General features: G+C 37.8%; 1 protein-coding gene across 9 annotated transcripts in view; it reads left to right on the plus strand.

The window, feature by feature from the left end:
- TTLL7 (tubulin tyrosine ligase like 7) overlaps window positions 1-18167 on the plus strand; it is a 62320-nt gene that overhangs the window by 13687 nt on the left and 30466 nt on the right. For 6 of the 9 annotated variants that reach the window (XR_004358488.1, XR_004358487.1, XM_032696132.1 and 3 more), the window contains 8 exons: window positions 4151-4326; window positions 4482-4613; window positions 5522-5643; window positions 6342-6409; window positions 10332-10490; window positions 12014-12230; window positions 14695-14859; window positions 15652-15810. Coding sequence is in view for 7 of the 9 variants with exons in the window: in XM_032696132.1 (XP_032552023.1) it covers window positions 4302-4326; window positions 4482-4613; window positions 5522-5643; window positions 6342-6409; window positions 10332-10490; window positions 12014-12230; window positions 14695-14859; window positions 15652-15810 (1047 nt within the window). In the remaining 2 variants the exon portion in view is untranslated. The remainder of the gene's footprint in view (window positions 1-4150; window positions 4327-4481; window positions 4614-5521; window positions 5644-6341; window positions 6410-10331; window positions 10491-12013; window positions 12231-14694; window positions 14860-15651; window positions 15811-18167) is intronic. The other 3 variants (XM_032696134.1, XM_032696135.1, XM_032696136.1) reach the window with 1 other exon arrangement.

An 18167-nucleotide genomic window follows, 5' to 3' on the forward strand; every position in this document is an offset into this window, starting at 1 on the left:
CCTGGCAATCTGTTTTTTGTAGTATTTCACCTAGGTAAATAGGAAGATACTTGAGAAATGTTAGTTTTCTTTGAGAGATCTTGTCATATGTACCATGGCTTAAGGTCTGAAGTCATGTTTTCAGATCATGTATGTAAGGTTAAGCACAGACAAAAACAAAACAAAAACCTGGGGTCTAATGGCCTGCAATTCCTATTTAGAGATGAAAAATCATCTTTTCAGCTCCCTACTGCATCAAGATGTAAAGAGAAGGAGCGTGAAAGGCGGAGGTCACTTGGGAGGAGTCTGGTGCAAATAACAGGAAATAAGAGGGGTTTGTCAAAAAGTACTTGTAGATAATCTAGGCCAGAGGAATTTTTTTCAGGCAATTTCCTAACTTATTATGACACGCTTTGTGTAACAGCACAAAATACTCTTAATTTTTAATTTTCTGTAATATGGTACAACTTGTTATCAAGGAAATAGGGATCATTCCATTAACTATGAAACCACTTCTTCCCACTGTCCTGTGCTCTTTACTGAGGCACCTTTGTGTCTTGCTCAGACTATTCCCTTAGATGGACTCAGGCATCTGCTTTGGTCTCTGTCTGTGTGCAACATTTCCCTCCCCAACAAGAGTATCCTGCTTCTCCTGTCCCTGGAGGAAAAAAGATCCTTTTTTCTTTTCTTTTTTTCTCTTTTTTTCTTCTGTCACTTTCTAGGACGGGACTGTGTGCAATGTATCTCTCCTCCTGGCACTCTCACACCTTTGCCAGGCAGCTGTAAAGATAACATCTTTTTTTTCCCTGTAGAGCATTTTTAGTCAAAGTGGTTGTTCATATAAGAATGTGCTAACCTGAGGGGAAGATGCATTCATTTCTTCTTCACAAATCTTTCTCCATTTATAGATTAACCATTTTTGTTCAGCTACCCTTGAATCTGTGTGGTTGAGCAACAAACCTTCACCAATTTGTGTGCATCAGGATTTCAGCAGAGAAACGGTATATGCAGCAGGAACTGCAATCCTTTTCTCTCTGAGTGTGAATTCAGAGATTTCTGACAGCTGACTTGCTCCATAAGTCCCAGTTTGAAAATAGAACACTTTCTTTTATATTATTAAAAGCAATCTCTTAGAAACAAGTCTTTCAGGTAGACTACTAGTGAGATATGCCTCTACATTGCTGTAGCTGAACACGGGTTATGGGCTGTGCTTATTTTATAAGTAAAAACTTGTCACAGCTGTAAGAACTGACTCAGAATTCAATGTAATCATAACCTGACAGTGCTGCTGCTCTTACTGTGCATGATGCAGGTGAGTCCTGCTCTGCCTTGTAACTGCCAATTCCATCAGGTGGCAGAGGCTCCCCACAGAGTGTGTGCTCCAAGTCTTTTCCCTCAGCTGTGCTCTGCCCTAGGAGTAGGGCTGGGCAATAATAACAAATCAAGAGGTGTTACCCAAGGAAAGGTGCCTGGGGAGGACCTGGGTCAGAGGACGAAGTAACTCTGGAGTGATTTCTGCTGCATAGAATTCAAAAAGAGAGTGAGAAAGATGTGTAGGAGCCTGTGGCTGCCAGGGCCTGTGCCCTGCAATGCTGCATCGCAGTGCTCTGCCAGCGTGGGCCCCTGTCCTTCCAGCTCTGCCCCCTCAGCAGCAGCCCTTCACCTACTGCTCTCAGAGATGTCTTCCTCTCTTCCAAGTGACCCGTTCCTCCACTTAGAGAACTGCTCATCTAAAGGGGAGTTTGAGGAACAGTTGCAGTTTACCTGGAAAGATTGCAGCTTCCTCAGGAGGCTGGTATTAGGTTTTCTTGCTGCAGAATTGGAATTTCCCACTGCTGTGCTGCTGGGGACATAGAAAGCATGGAGGTCTAAACAGGGACAAGTCTGCTGCTCCCATGGCTTAGTGTACGATTCCCAGGTAGTGCTTTGGGTAGTGTATCCCCCCAGATGGGGTGCAGTGTCTCTCATCTGTCACTTGACATGGTGGGAAGAAAAGCTGAAACTGTCCCATTTCACTGGACTTGTATTTGCCCTTTGGAAAGGGACAAAGAAAAGGACTGTATCCTATGTAAATATTTTTGAAAACTACTGATTTAGAACTGCTGGTGTTTTGGTATTTGGTTAAATGGTTGTTTGGAGATGGGCTACTGAAGAGAAGTGAAGCAGTTGTAAAACAATTTTGAATTATTATATGAAAGTTTAAGGCAGAATACAGTTTAACTTTATTAGTATGGGACAGTGCTTGTGAAAAGTGAAAATCCTAGAGTAAAGTTTAATACAGAGCACAGTCCCATTGCTTCTTTTTCCATATGGCTGAACTACAAGTTGTCCATAGAATACTCTAAAGGTGACCATAAATCTTTACTTTCAGCTCATGTATGTGCTAAAAAGTTGACTGGTTGAAAGTCACAGACCCCGAGTGTTGGTACATTCTATTTATATACTAGAGAGTATTCTTAAAAGAATAGAATAGTTTCTATATAAAGAAAAGCAGTAATTCAACAACGTGGTGCAGTTCAGAGCCTTCAGAATACAGTGTGTTATAGTAACCTTAGGCAGATAGTTTTCTTTGACTGTAAGCTGAATGAAAGCTCTATGAGGTGCTTGCTTTTTATTAGCATATCATAGCTTGTTAATCATGCTGCATTAGTAGAGGGCTGGTGTTTCTCACAGTGAAATGTTAGTCCTCCTAGCATTCTTCCAAATTTGTTTAAAGTTTTTAGTCAGTACAGCAAAGAAACAACTGGCAGGCATTTGAGTCCATGCATGGGAGTCCTTAACTGGCTAACAGACGTACTTCAGTATTATTCCCGGGAACTCAACGTGTCTTGTACTCTGATGGTATTCTTAGCTTGAGAGACAGATAACATGCAATATCCAGTGAGTCACTGTGCCCAGCACTGCCTTTCCTTCACAGTGGTGAAGGAGGATGAATGCTTTGCTTTCCCATCTCTGTGTCTAATTTTAGTATGCCAGCAGGCTGGAGGACTTTCAGGCCACCTTCTTGGATAATGTCATCCAGAACATTAAAACTTCAAAATGGCTGGGTGTTACTGCTGTGCTGTCTGACATTGTATCTGTGTATAAAACATCCCCTGTTCTTACTCTGTGGATAAATGCACATGGTCCACTAAGTGGACATGAGGGATATTTGGTCATCTTGTTACAAAGCAGATTTTGGCTCCTGGTACATTTGTGGCAGTCATAAGAAAACCATAATCTGTTCTTTTTATCCTTTTTTGTTAATGGACTGCCAAGGGTGAATGTCTATCTTGAAAGGAAGTAAGATCTTACAGCTCAAAATATCTGGTTTTATGTTTTCTTGCCAAGTCTGTGACTTGTCCAGAACATACCTGCGTCTCTTCTCTCTCTGTCATGTGTATACACACACAGACAGGCACAAATTAAAAACGAAGATTTATGAGTAATGTTTTGGTAATTTTGTTAATGCACATCTTATCCAATCTTATGACCAATCATAAGTCATGGCTGAATTTGACTTTCCTGTAATTTTCTGCTATTTATAGCAGAAGAAATTCCTTGTGCTCTGTATAAATCTCTTTTAAATAAGTTTTGCAATCACTAAAAGCAGCAATAATCTAAAGCTAGTGTAAGGAACTTAGGCTACACATATAAATGCAGAAAAGAAATGAAAGCATTGAAAGATCAGTGACATATTGTATATGTTTTGAACGCTCGTAGATTTTTTTGAGGCAGCCTGCCAAAGACAGTGTTTGTTTCCTTGCAGACTCTGCTATGACAGCGCTGCATGCCCGAAGCCATGTAGCAGTGCGTTTAGAAGTGGTTTATTCCTGAGTTTTTTCCTGATATTTCAACCCATTCATGAGCTTTGTGGAGATAGAAATTGGCAGTATTGATTGAATTCAGTGTTACTTATTTGCATGTCCAAAATCTCCCATACCCAAATGAAAATCAGAAGATAAGGTAATATAATTTCATTTTGAAAATTAATATGCAAATGATTTTTCCCAGAAAGAAAGCAATTGAATTGTAATGAACAAATTTTTGTATGTACAATAACTTGATCAATCTTTCAAAATAAGCAACTGTTTATACTTGGTATTAAAAGTGTTTCCATATTTAGTTTTCTGCTGTTTATTTTTTCAGGATTTCTCTATAACAAAGTCTCTCTTACATTTTTTTAATGCAGATATCTATCCATTCCAGAACGAATTTTTGCTACAACCAGAGACTGAAATGGCATGACTGGAGTTTTAAGTAATTTGAGTTTGACAGTTTCACCATTTTCTGAGAACTTGGAGCAGAATTTGAACTCTACTTCTGCACTATCCTAGGTTATAATGCCGTCCTTTTCTAATGAGGGAGGTATGACAGTCTTGGATTTTTAATATAACCTATTAATTATTCAGTATAGTTGTACCTCTAAATTGCGATGAAGTACATTTTTTTTAGTTTTAGTTCATTTGTGTACGTTATTTGAGATATAAAAATGTTGATAGTTGCAACATTATTTTTCAAAGATAACCGTGGAACTGATCCTCTGACTTTGAGTTCAGAACTACCCTATCAAGGCACAACTAAAAGAAAAGTCAGAAAGAAGAAGAACAATGGAGCCATCACTGCAAACATCGCTGGCACAAAATATGAAATTGGTAGGAAGCTACATACTTTGTTTTCATCCTAATAACCATTGATGTGAGCGAATTACTAAGTAATGGAGTGAATTAACAGACTTTGCATCAAGCTGACAGTGAGACATTTCCAAAGGAGTTTATTTTGTAAGAAACCTGGAGTTTACTTGTAACACTGAATTCATAGCTTTGAGCACTGTGCATCTACTCATCCCCATTTGTTACTCAGGGAAGGGCCTTGAAAGGTAAAAACTTAAGTAATCAAGAGGGCTGGGAAAGAGCCCTCTGTATATGTGTTATATATGTGTTTGGAAGTCTCCCTAAAGCCTTGAAACATGAACAGTGTAAATTTAAATACTCTAATTATAACACAGAGGCTTTTCAATAAAATCTGCTAATGTTTTGTATTTTCATGCTTGGTGCTAAAATCTTGTTTCCTACAATCAGAGTTATGTATGGCACATAATCAGTCTTTTTTCTTTTTTTCTTTTTTTTTTTTTTTTAATTAAAATAATGCATGTATTTGCTTTTGAAACTACTGCAGCTGGACTAAGGAGGCATTCTTGTCCCTATCTGCACTGACACTTATAGGCATCACTGTTTTAAAATTAACTTCTGTCATAACCATGATTAAGTCTGACTGCTGTACGAGTGGACTTCTGCCAGATGACTGGGGAATACACTGAGGCTTTTTTCAGTTCCCATAGTGGTTGTGCTCTGACTCCTGCCTCAGTGCAAGGTGCTGTAACATTTTAATGGCAGGTTTGCAATAGGCTGATATTGCAAGATAAACAGCTTGCATGCTAACATTGTTCTCAGACAAAGGGTCAGATATTGGAAGTGCTTAAAATCTTTACTTTTTTTAAATTTTGAAAATTAATCTATTTTACAGTCTCAAAATAGTCCCTATGTATGTGATTTCTCCATAGTACGTATAGTAATAAAAGAAATGGGATTTAAGAAAACACCTGATGAAGATGAAACAGCCAATCTTATCTGGAGTGATTGTGCTGTGCAGCAAGAGAAGATTGCTGAGCTGCGGAACTACCAGGTAGAGCAGATTTTTGGTGGTTCAGATTTGTGACATGTTTCAGTAAACTGCTTCACTCTGAAATATTCAGTAAGGGGTCAGTGCTCCGTTTCGCTGGGATGGAGGGCAAAGAAACCCCCACAAAACACGACCAGCCAGGCTCAATGAGGCTGTACCACTGCATATCTTAAAATCCTGTTCTCTTTCCCAGAGTTATTTGTTCATACCACTTGGAATCTGCTGTTTCAATATTTGGGGCTGTTCTTTCATGTTTTGTCTGCCAGTTGGGGGTGTTGTGAATATCAGAGTTTGAAAGAAGATGCAAAACTTCATGTATAAGTATCTCATAAGCTTTTAAGCAGTAAGTTAACAACCAGAGCTCTCTCCACAGTTTCTGTGAATAAATAATTTGGTTTCTTTACCATTAATTTGTGCTAGCATTCTTTGTTCCTAGATAGCTTGGTGAATAAGGGTATGATAGTCTCATGTATGAAATGAAATCAATAGGTACTTATGTTGATGGAGGAGAATACAACTTACAGCATCTTTACTATTGCTAAGAATATGTAATATAATGTAAGATATTATCTTAAATAATTTAGATTTAATACTAATTATTTTTGTCTGAGCATGCAGTTGAATGTTTTAAATGATTGTATTAGGTATTCCAGAAAAACTAGAAAGTATCAACCAGCTTTCTTTTTTTTCTACTTCCTCAGAGAATCAACCATTTTCCAGGAATGGGAGAGATATGCAGAAAGGATTTTCTGGCAAGAAACATGACTAAGTAATATTTCTTTTAATATTAAGAAGTTTTCCAGCTATAGTATTTAATGCAATACAATATGGAACTCTTGCTTGTAAAGTTAGTTCATTTTTACTAAGAAACTGTGAGAGGACCAAGAATAATTTCCAAAGTTCTTTAATAACTTTTGCTTTGGTCCTGGATCTGTAGTATTGGAGTGGGGTACTGTATCTCTCCAATTGACTTCAGTGGAAAATGATGTGGGTTCAGTTCTCTGTGTACACATTGAAGAATGTAGGTGAGCCTTGAATTATTGTACAATAAACTTAATCCATAATACACCCAGCTATATATCCTATAGTGGCAGAACAGAAAAATAACTAGTATGTGGATGGGTAGTGAATCTGGCATCCTGTGCAATGTGCTCTAGGACAGCCCTGCTTGAGCAGGGAGGTTGGACCAGATGACCAAAGGTGAAGCATCTTATTGTTTATATAAAAAGTAAGTCAATGAGGCTCATTTGTCTAATTACACGTTCTCACTGTAGTGGAATAAGTGGCTTCTGAGGAATTATCCTCACTGGGAATCTGTGAGCAAGACCTGTAAGAAAACAATACTAAATAATGATTTGACAGCCTGAAAATAAGGAAAACTTTGGGGATAAATATGTGTCAGTATTTTGGTTATTCTAATCTAAATTAGTTTGAAGAGCAATTGTTAATAGAATTAATCTTCTGGCTCCCAACATTACTTACACTGCATTTACTGTTAGCAGAAGAGAATTTGTTTTCATATTAATGTAATTAATGTGCTGTCTCCTCTTTCTCTCTCAGTTTCTTTCTCTTCCCTTTTCTGTTCTGTAACAAGAACACACAACATGTGGGATGCATGTGAATATTCTGTGCATTGCTGTGGTGTCTGCATGTCCTCCATGTGGACCAGAGCTCCCATGGCTCAGTAACACTTGACAAGCACTTTTCACTGTCAGTTGGGCAGCTTTGTACACAGTGCTATCCCCACATATTGCTGTAGTTATTTAAAAATTAGTCAAATGGACAAAAGGCTCTTGTTATCGTGTACACGTTCTTTCAAATACAGTCTGATTACACCTCTCTCAAGCTACCGAATTCTGAGTTTGAAGCTCAGTTTAAAGTTACTCAGTGCTGAGATTGCACATATAGATAGGACAGGAATAATTCCTCTGATAACTCTGGGTCAAACATCTGTGTTGTGACTTCACTTAGTATCCGTGCAGGCAGGAGGGTTTTAATCAGTCTGTTTTTTTCTCACTACTGGCCTCACAACTCAATGCTTAGTATTCAAAATTTATAAAAATCAAAATTATATGCCCTGAGACTGCTTGTGAAATCACAAGTCAGTTGGGATACATGGTTGAGCAGGCTCTTTCATGTAGAGTGCAGGATTTTTTCCCGTACAGCTGCTGTTCTGTCTTAAAGTTTATTTAAACAGGATTGTGCAGAAACACTAATTCTGTTCCCTTGCTTTTCTGCTGCATGCCATCTTTTCTATTCCCATTACTGACTCTACTGATTGCTATCACTGGCAGTTCATGAACTCTTCTTGAGAATTGGTGGGGAGTAGAGTCTTTTTTTCTTTTACTTGTACATTTGATGTTATACTGATCTCACCCTTCCATTTTATGCAAGTTGTTGGGAATGGAGCGAAAGAGCAAATCTACCTGACTATAGGCAAATACTATCCAGTAGGAAAGGCACTTCAGGAATTCCTTTTGCAGCTAATATCCAGGGTCTGGATCATAGGACAACGTGGTTTTCACATGCAGAAGAGTTGAAGGGGGCAGTGTAATATGTAGCATGTGTAATATGAATGAAGACAACCCAGCAGAGAAAGTGAATGTGGAGTAATGGAACAGGTAGAAAGAGGAATGTAATGGAGAACAAAAGCAGGCATGAGCAACATTTTCAAGGATGATAATCAGAACACAAGAAAGAAAAAAATAATAGTAATAGAAGTGCCATTGTAGGGCCCACTAGATCTTAAGAGACCATTTTTGAATGCACTCTTAGATGAGAGCTCCTCATGTGAAGGATAAGTGTGCTTAGAGAATGAATACAGTAAATGGGGGAGAAGGTGCACAGGATGAATGGATCCATCTGTGAGACGGTGGTTTTTTGCACCTCCTCTGTTGTTTATATATAAAAGGTTCATGAACTGATCATGGGCCAAGAATCATTCTCATCCATCCCTACCTACTAACCTCCTTTCATACTTGGAAAGCCGGAGGATTTTGAAACCTGGGCAGTGGAACCTGCGTTGTTGGACTGACAAGTCATGTCTTTAGTAAACTATGTTTTGTTCAATACCTTAGACTCTGCTGAACAGAAAGTGCTCTGAGATCAAGAGCACAGTCTGACCACATCTGTGAGCTAAAATAGCACTCAGAAGAACAATAATTTGGTGTTTAATTCTCAGATCTCCTGGTAAGGACTGTGAAGGCTAAAGAATAGAGCAGCACAGTGAAAAAGTGGTTACCCACAGCAGTGGACAGCAGATGTGCTGGAAAATAGGGCTATTGTAATGGAATAGGCCTTGATTCCACAAGCTACTTGATTATGTTCCTAAGCCCTTTCTGAATAGGGCCAAGCGAGGAAAGAACAGAGCTGAATTCTTTTGTTGAAAGTTTTAGTGAGCCCCAGAACTTGTAAACAATGCCGAAGTATTCCACTTCATATTATGAAGTGTTTGTAATCTACCCAGTTATGCATCAAAAGGAAAAGGCATATAGGACTGATGTACTTGCAGTCACAAAATACTATGAATATATCTGGAATACTTTGAAGCTATATTCATTGAGTAGGGAGTGTGTGTATCGAAAGCCTTGAGTAAGTTAAATGGCAAGTCTCTAACATGTAACAGGATGCATATGATAAATAATCTGGAGAGGGATTTAAACTAACACAGAAATTGCTTTTTGCCTAAAAATAAGATAATTTCTGCCTAGATAAGCTACTCAGTTGGCAAAGTAATAACACTTGTAAATACAGAGCAGATGGAGAGTAGTTTAACAATATGCATGAATCAGGAATTATAATATCTTATGTTTTTTAAAAGTTTTCCTGAATATTTAGTGGTTTTCATTAAATCAGATTTCTAAAAATAATAGTTATGATGAAACTGTGAAAGCACTGAACCTCATGCAGGACTACTACAGCTATTGTAGATTCTGCAGAGTATTTGCTGGGGAGTTGGCTACACAGTTTGGTGACAGCATATCTATTATACCAGTAGGGCTTGGCTACAGTCCTAGCCTTACAGATGTGGCTGACAGCTCTGTTTTTTCCATTGGTATTTAAGCCACTTAAAGAAAAAGTATCTCATACTGCATCAGGATTATTATGTAGGCTCATAGTAGAAATGAAAAATGGAAATGATATTGCCTCTTTTACACTTATCTTGATGCCTGTTATTAGTATTTTTTGCACCCATGAAGAAACTCCAAATATCCCCTATCCTCTTCTTTGTGTGTGTTGATCCTCATACCTCCCCATACACATAATAGTATGAAAATTAAAATACTTGCCAAATATCTCTCTGCCCCTACCCCCCCCCCAAAAAAATCCATATTTCTAAAATATTTCAAAGAATAGGAATAGCAGGAAATCATCTGAGTAACTGACCAAAAATTGTAACAGGAGTCAGATGGATGCCAAGAATGAGATGGATGCCAGTAACATAATAAGCACATTTGATAATAAGCAAAAATGCACAAGATAGTCTGTGTTTGAATATAACATATGCACATGCATATGAATATGTTACAGAGCTCAAACTATGCTTAAAGAAATGCAGAAGTTTGATTTCAGGTTACAGAATTTTGTTGAAAAAGTTCCATTGTCACATTGTCATAAATGCTTTTTAATCCTGAGGATTGAAACATCATATAGTCAGAAGATTTTAACTCGATTAAACTTTTTTTTTACAGAATGATCAAGAGTCAGCCTCAGGAATACAGTTTTATTCCTCGGACGTGGATCTTCCCTGCAGAATACACACAGTTTCAGAACTATGTAAAAGAACTGAAGAAGAAACGTAGACAGAAAACTTTCATAGTCAAACCAGCTAATGGTGCAATGGGACATGGGTAAGTTGTGAGTTAACTTCAGTCTTCTCACCCATCAAACGTGAAATCCAGTGCTAATAACAACATTAACAGAAGCTGTGTATTAGTAAGAATATTGTATTTCAAGTTGCATGAAGGTCCATGTATAGGGTGAAGGCTTCACAAGCCTCAAATAAGCTCAAATAATTATTAAGTTCATGATAATTTTATTATGAATTTATCTACTGCTTTTAGACTTATGGGGTGAGACCACATTGGGCATGAAGGGGAGGGTTCTGGTGGCTGGAGGCTGTGGGGGTGTCGTGTGCGAGGATGTCAGGATGTTTCCCAGCTCTGAGACCAGCCCAGACACCCCATTGCATTCCCAAATCACAGCCAGGCAGAGGAGCAGAAATGTGTTTGAGAGCAGCAGCTGCAAGGTATAGGAGAGAAGAGGAAATGCTCTTGGGGATGTGGCTGGAGGTGCACTCTTGGGAGGAGGTGACACCCATGCTGGAGGAGGGACACCCCTGAAGAGACCACAACCTGCAGCTGAATTGAAACAGTTTTGTCTGTAAGAGGGCTCATAGTAAAAATCCAATGAGATAAATATTGCAATTGTATTATTAGTTCTTGTTTCTAGATATTTCAGTTGTAGCTTTTATTGCTTTTAATATCAATTTGGACTATACAATACAGTAAAGCTCTTAGTTATTCAAAATATATTAGAATTACTAGAAAAGTAAGGCCCCTGAAATTCTCCATTTCCTCACTTTTCAGTCCTCTTGATAAGGACAAAGGTAAGCTGAAGGGAAAGGTACCAGCATACCAGAGAAATGCCTGGAAGGTACTTCAGTATGATAGGAGTATTCAGCACCAAAACTCTGAAATGTATCTTAAATAATATGGAATAAGATTAAGGTAGCAAAGTTCTGGGAATTTGAGGTTAATAACTGTATACTGAAAATATTAGCTTTTACAGTTATTTAAAAGTCTATGTAGTTAGAAACTGGGAGTTCATAATTCATATATAAACCTTTTTTCATTCTGATGTGGGGAAACTAGAAATACAGAAATACCAAGCTTAATCTGTGCCATTCTTAGCCATGCAGATCAGTGTCCTGCTTTGCAAACATCATCAGTATGTCAGGTTAGCACTGAAAGTTCTTTGCAGCCTGTACCTCGTGCAGAAGTTGTGACAAAGACTGGAAGTCTATTTTTAGAGCTGCAGGGGGAATAATCACAGAAGCTGGAGACTGGTCGTTCTGCCAAACAATTTCTAAGTGCAGAGCAAACCCATTACTACAAATTGTTGAATCAAAGCAAGCAGAAAGTTATTTTGAAATGGCTCACTGCCTGTTCTCATCCAGTGAAGAACCATAAGGGACAGGAAACCAAAAGCCATGTAAGGGAATGGAACTTTCTCTCTACCCTAAAAACTAGATATGTAAGTCTCTTTCTCTGGGTAGACTTTAGCTGATTACCTGGCTGAGTGACCATGGAAATATATTTCGTAGAGTAATGTTCGAGTTCCACATTTTTAAAATAACTTTTGTTTTTACCAGGATCTCTTTAATAAGAAATGGAGAAAAGTTACAAGCTCAGGATCACTTAATTGTTCAGGAATATCTTGACAAACCATTTCTTATGGAAGGCTACAAGTTTGATTTACGTGTGTATATTCTTGTAACCTCCTGTGATCCATTAAAAGTATTTTTATATCATGACGGACTGGTGAGAATGGGCACGGAAAAGTATCACCCCCCCAGTGACTCAAATTTGGTAAGTTGGAGTTCATTCCAATTTATTGCTTATGCATATAGACTTCTACCTGTATAGGGTTTGGAGAAGGTAAAATAAAATAAATTGGGGTGTGAGATTTAATTTGATGCTCATCTGGATGAACTTCTGCATTGTCATTGAAGAGAAAAAATTAAAATGAAAGTATTTAACTCATGCTTTTCAAAATCACAAGCATAGCCATATTATTGCTTATATGTAAAAATTTTATATGACTGCATGTATGTATGCTACATATGTACATATTTAAATGTTTTCTACAAGAAAGCAAAAGATATCAATTATTGACATTCGACCCAGAAAAAATAAAGTAAATCAGCTCACTCCAAGAACAGTCACTTTGCTTTTATGTTCATGTGAGGCTCAGTCTGGGCTGGGGTGGGAGGTGCTAATAAGGTCTATCTCCTGCCAGATCATTGTTTAATGTCCCTGTAGTTTAGAGCCTGTGCTGAGGGTCCTGCAGGTTTCAGAACAGAGGGAAGCAGCAGCAGAAGGGAGCAGTGTGGGAGGGGTCACTGCAGCCCCAGAACTGAGGGATCTGCTGCTCTTGGTCAGTGCCCGCTGCAGCACGGACAGGACAGACCTGGCAGCTTCAGGGTGATCAGTAGGGCTGCCTGTGAACCTGGGGAAAACCAACAAATGGTGAGGAACATGCTAAAGATTTTGGACACTTTCACCCCCTTGTTCACTGGAGAGCATCTTGGCCTGTTGAGGGGTATAACCCTTCTCTTCTGGCACAGACTAAAATGCAGATGTGTAGGAAAGAAGTAGATTTGAAGCACTGGTAGATTTGATTTCTTATACCTCACTCTGTACTCCATTGTATATTTCTTTTTCCATAACATATACTTTTAGAGCTACTTCAATGTAATTATATAGCAGACAACACATGTAGAGCCTTTCTCCCTACTTGCAACTTAAAATTGTGACTGTGTCTTGGTGCATCTTCGAAAAATGCAGGTATAATTTGTAGCCAGTACAAATGCTGTATTTGGAAGGGTTCCAGTACTATATTTGGAATAGCTTGCTTTTAATATTTTTGTTTTGCTACTAATCTCGGCATTAGCAGCACTGAAATATGCTCTGAGAGGATAAATGGAACAGACAGTTGTTCCTGTGTTCTCACAACTGCTCATGCTCTGGTTTGTCTATTGTATGAAATAACCTGGCCTGTCTCTAATGACATTGTTCTCTGGGTGACACTGTTCCATAGTGACATTGTTCCAAATAACTTCAGACTATTAGTTCACATGTTTAACAAAACACTTTCATTTTTTTGTAGTCTGAAAAATAATTACTTTTGTCTGAAATAATTTGAATTTCATGAAAAGATTACAGTTATGATGACTGAAACCCAATAGATTTCAGAATGATTCTCAAAGGAGTAATTGGAAGCCACGGGAGAAATTCATTACTTCTAGTGCTACTACAATATGTTTTTAACTAGTTTGCAGTTAAATTGAGTTGTTTGGTAAATTTCATGAAGTTTTTTTTAAACATAAGGAAATATAGTGAGATAAATGACAGCAGAAGGCTTGTGTTAGCTATCAAAGAGGAAATGGAACAGAAAGCTTATGGTCAACTTAGAATATCAACTACTGTCCTGTATGTAATCAAACATGACAGAGAACTGTGATGAGGACAGTCCTCATGGCAGTGTAAGTGGAGAGCTAAATTAATATCTGCACTGGGACATAATGTAAATCTACAGATCATGATTTATAAATTGGCCTTGCAAAGGGAATATTTTTTTTAAATTCAACTGATAACATGAATCTAATGCTGGTGACATTTTGCTCCTTAAAGTAACTGTGGTACTCACTCATTTATGTTGTGTATGTCTTGAAATTTACCTCCCTCTGATGTATGGCTACCAGCCAGTTAAAAATGAGCAATTTTGGCAGATATCAACGTGGCAGATGAGTTTATATGTAAAAGATATTTTAAAGTATCACTATAATGAGAACATTTCTCATAAATAAGCTACAGTGAAAACTGAAATGTGGGATTGTCTATGAAACAGATGCCAGAGTGTTTTTTAGCACTTTTAAAGTAGCACTTCAAAATACCATCCTTATTGTTTGCTTCTTGTGGAATGTAATCATTCTGTAAGTTATCATAATTGCTTTTCACATTTTTAGCTAGTTGTTTACATACAAACCTGTAAAAATGGCAGATATATTATATTATCTAACCAGATGCTGAGTGGCAGATCAGTGGACTGCAGCTGGCTTAAATGTGAGCCCAGGTTTTGCTGGAAGAGGGTTAGAACATTCAGCATTTGGTATAGATCTCCAAGAACTGCATATAGTGTATTTACAAATATGAACTGTTCGGCTATGTCATTATTGATTTAATGTACTTTTAAAATTTTCATTATTTTGAATTGACTATTCTGGAGTTGTATTTAAGTTTTTTTTTTAATATCCTTTTTCCCTTTTTGTAGAGTCAATTGTATATGCATCTGACTAACTACTCTGTCAATAAACATAATGAGCACTTTGAACGGGATGAAACAGAAGACAAAGGAAGCAAACGCTCCATAAAATGGTTTACTGAGTTTCTAGAAACAAATAATCTTGATGTCTCCAAATTCTGGAGTGATATTTCAGTAAGACAAACTAATGCGCTTTTATTTATTTTGTGTGTTCTTAGAAAATTACTTGCTTCTGTTTTACTGCAATACAGAATGATTTCTGAAACTTTATTAATCCAAATTCTCAGCAATGCATGCTGCAAAGGACATACTATAAATGATTATTATGTTTTTTAAAAGACTAACTAGGGAGTCAGATTACTAATTTAATGTTAACGTTTTTCTGAGGATCAAAAGTCCTTTAAAACAGTTGTTCACATAAGTCATGTGATACAAAGGAACCATCCCATTTAAATTCTTGGAGACTTTTCTAGAGTATAAAGTGAATTTTATGTGTGAATATTTACAATATTGTAGTCAGTATTGTATATACCTGTGGACTTTGACCAGCACCACTAAAGTGGTTGCATTACAGGTGTCTTTAGGTGAGGAATAGGCCTAAGACTGTTAGAGCTTAGAGCTGTATGTATGATTCTGAGAATACTTGCTGAAAACTGTATTGCAAAATAAAATGGGTAAAGATTGGCTATACTGTACTATGTTCCCAATATGCTTTTATTATTTAACTTATTATTTTTCTCCAAGTTCATATGTACCACGCAAAGTATAACAATATAGTCTAGAACTATATAGAATTATATTTGTTCCTCTATGGAAATAGTTTATTTATTATAGACTATTTGGTATTTTAATTTTTTTTAGTAGATATGTAAATGAAATTTAAAATAGTAAAGTATGGAGCACAGTAATTCAGTATATACTGGTGCCTTCTGTCCTGATGAGTTTTTCTGGAACCCGTCCCTGCAGGAGCTGGTGGTGAAGACTCTCATCGTTGCAGAGCCGCACGTTCTTCACGCCTATCGCATGTGCAGGCCCGGGCAAGCCCCGGGCAGTGACAGCGTCTGCTTTGAAGTCCTGGGCTTTGATATTCTGCTGGACAGAAAACTAAAACCATGGCTCCTAGAGGTAAACCTCTTCATACAGGTGTAAAGGAAACTTTTAGGAGTAAAGGTAGCTAAGCCCCAGCTGAATCCATATCTGTGTAAGAAAACTGGCAAAGGAAATGGGTGCATTGCAGGAGGTGCTGTTGTTGAGTACATAAATGGTGCTTTTGCTGCAGCACCCCTATGGAAACACTACCTTGCAGTGATTTTTGGATACTCAAGTAAAGTAATTGTTTTCCTGGACAGCTGTTGCATTTCAGATGTTTTTGCAAGTTTAATGGGAATTGTGATGTTAATGTAGTTGTTACTGTAGCTGGAGGACACTGATTATGGCAGCTGGGTGCTACATGGATTTCCTTCAGAGGCACGGCTGTGTAATGCAGCTCTGGCAGCTTTTGTCAATGTACACTCTAAATTTGCTCCCTTTTGGGGATATGTGTTCTTTTTCTCTCCTATGCTTTTTAAAAACACCCCATAAATAGAGGAAACTAATTCAGTATACATTAAATACTACAAGCAATTGGCATAAATGGACTGGAAGAAACATTTCTCCTCTGATATGTTTGTTAGTGGTACAGTTAAGCTCAAGTGGTGCTCACACACATTTTCAAACAGGAGTCTCTGAAGTTTGTTTGTTGTGTCTCTTTAATTGCACTATTAATGACATAGATTAAGCTCAGTTGTCTTTTTCAGGTTGTCTTATATCATTCTGTTAACTGATTGGGAGGCTATGCTGCTGGAGGAAAACAGCAAAATGTATTAAAAATCTGTCTATTGACAGTAAATCATGAATATGGTTTGGCAACTGATGAGCAAAATGTACACAATTAATTTAGCGAATTATAACCTTGTTCTTAGGCCATTAATACTGCCAACAATTGTTTTGTCATTCTTATTTCTTTCAGGGGTTCATCATAATTTTAATTAGAAAAATAAAATTCCTCCACTGTTGCCATGCAGACACAGGCATATTTGGTGGCTTTGATGTTCTCGCCAAAAGCAGCACATGACATGAACTTAGTCTGTACTCCATTGACATCTTCTGTTTTTGTCCAGTGAAACCTGCTGTCCCTTTGATTTAGTGCTACACTTCCAGATTACCATCTATAGATTGCCTGTGGCTTGCATATAACTGGATGTAGTTACTGAAGTGCAGATTAGAGCTGGTCCATGTAACATTGCATCCAGCCTTGTAGCAAAAGCTGGTAGAGCTCTTCTGTGAGAGATGGTGAGGCAGCCTGTGTAGTAAATCCATTCTGAAGGACACACTTCTATGTCCTCTCACGTTTGCATGAGGTGTGGAGATTCTGGGGGGCTTGATTCACCACTTATGATAATGGGTCTCCAAGGAGAATCATACTATCCCAGACTTCAGGTTTGTGAGAGAGAGAACTCATAAAGGAGTAAATGCTGCTCTGGTACTTTGAGTTGCTGGAGAATACTTCAGGGCTTGGAGTTGTATGCCTGGTTACTATTTTTTTTGTTCATACAAAAGTCTAAGTACTTTGCCAGACATTTAACTAAACTAACAGAAATTTCAAACTTTGAAACTTCCTTGGTTTCTATATTTGTCTACTATTTTTTACTGTGCTTGTTCATGTTTTTTGCAGCACTCACAACAGAGTACTTATATGTATGCACACTGTATGTATGCTACATGTAGTGTAATAAAGGTCAAATATTCAATGTATATAAATACACTATACGTAATATATATATTCCATGTGTATATATGTCCACATATATAGATAATTTTTTTTTTCTAAAATAGTTCTGGCTTCTTCACTAGATTTCCACTCTTAATCTCTTTCCACCATTCCAGTCTGGCTAAAACCCCCTTAGGGGAGTGAATCATTCTTTCTAACAGTGGTAACAAGTACTAATCACAAGGCCCTGAATGTTCCCAGTGTTATGGGACAGTTGCCAAAATAGGATTAGGATGATAAATCTAGTTTCATGTTTCCATGCCTCATGTAGCTTTTCTGTTATAAAGATAGCTTAATAAACTATTACAAGAAATAATTGTGCAACATATTATAATGACTCTGCTTCCCTGAGTTGACTTTTGTTTATATTGCCCTGATGCGTTGTAGCTCTCCTGCTCCTTGATGCTGCTGAACTTCCGGAACCTTCTACCGGAGTGAGGGCTCTGGGAAATGCAGGATTGCCATCTTGTGGCACCAAATGTTTCTGGCAAGCATTTGTGCAGTGTCAGCAGCCTCCACCCTTTCTGAGTAGCAACAGCTACCTAGATCTAGATCTCCCTTCAGTTCCCATAAAATCCAGTTTTACTCTTTTTGACCAAAATTTCCAAGCTTGCTTATTTTATGTAAGAGGGAAAATCATACACTTGAGGTTCTGGGATGGACTCCAACCTTG

Source organism: Chiroxiphia lanceolata, chromosome 9 (assembly GCF_009829145.1).
Source record: "Chiroxiphia lanceolata isolate bChiLan1 chromosome 9, bChiLan1.pri, whole genome shotgun sequence".
Classification (NCBI taxonomy): domain Eukaryota; kingdom Metazoa; phylum Chordata; class Aves; order Passeriformes; family Pipridae; genus Chiroxiphia; species Chiroxiphia lanceolata.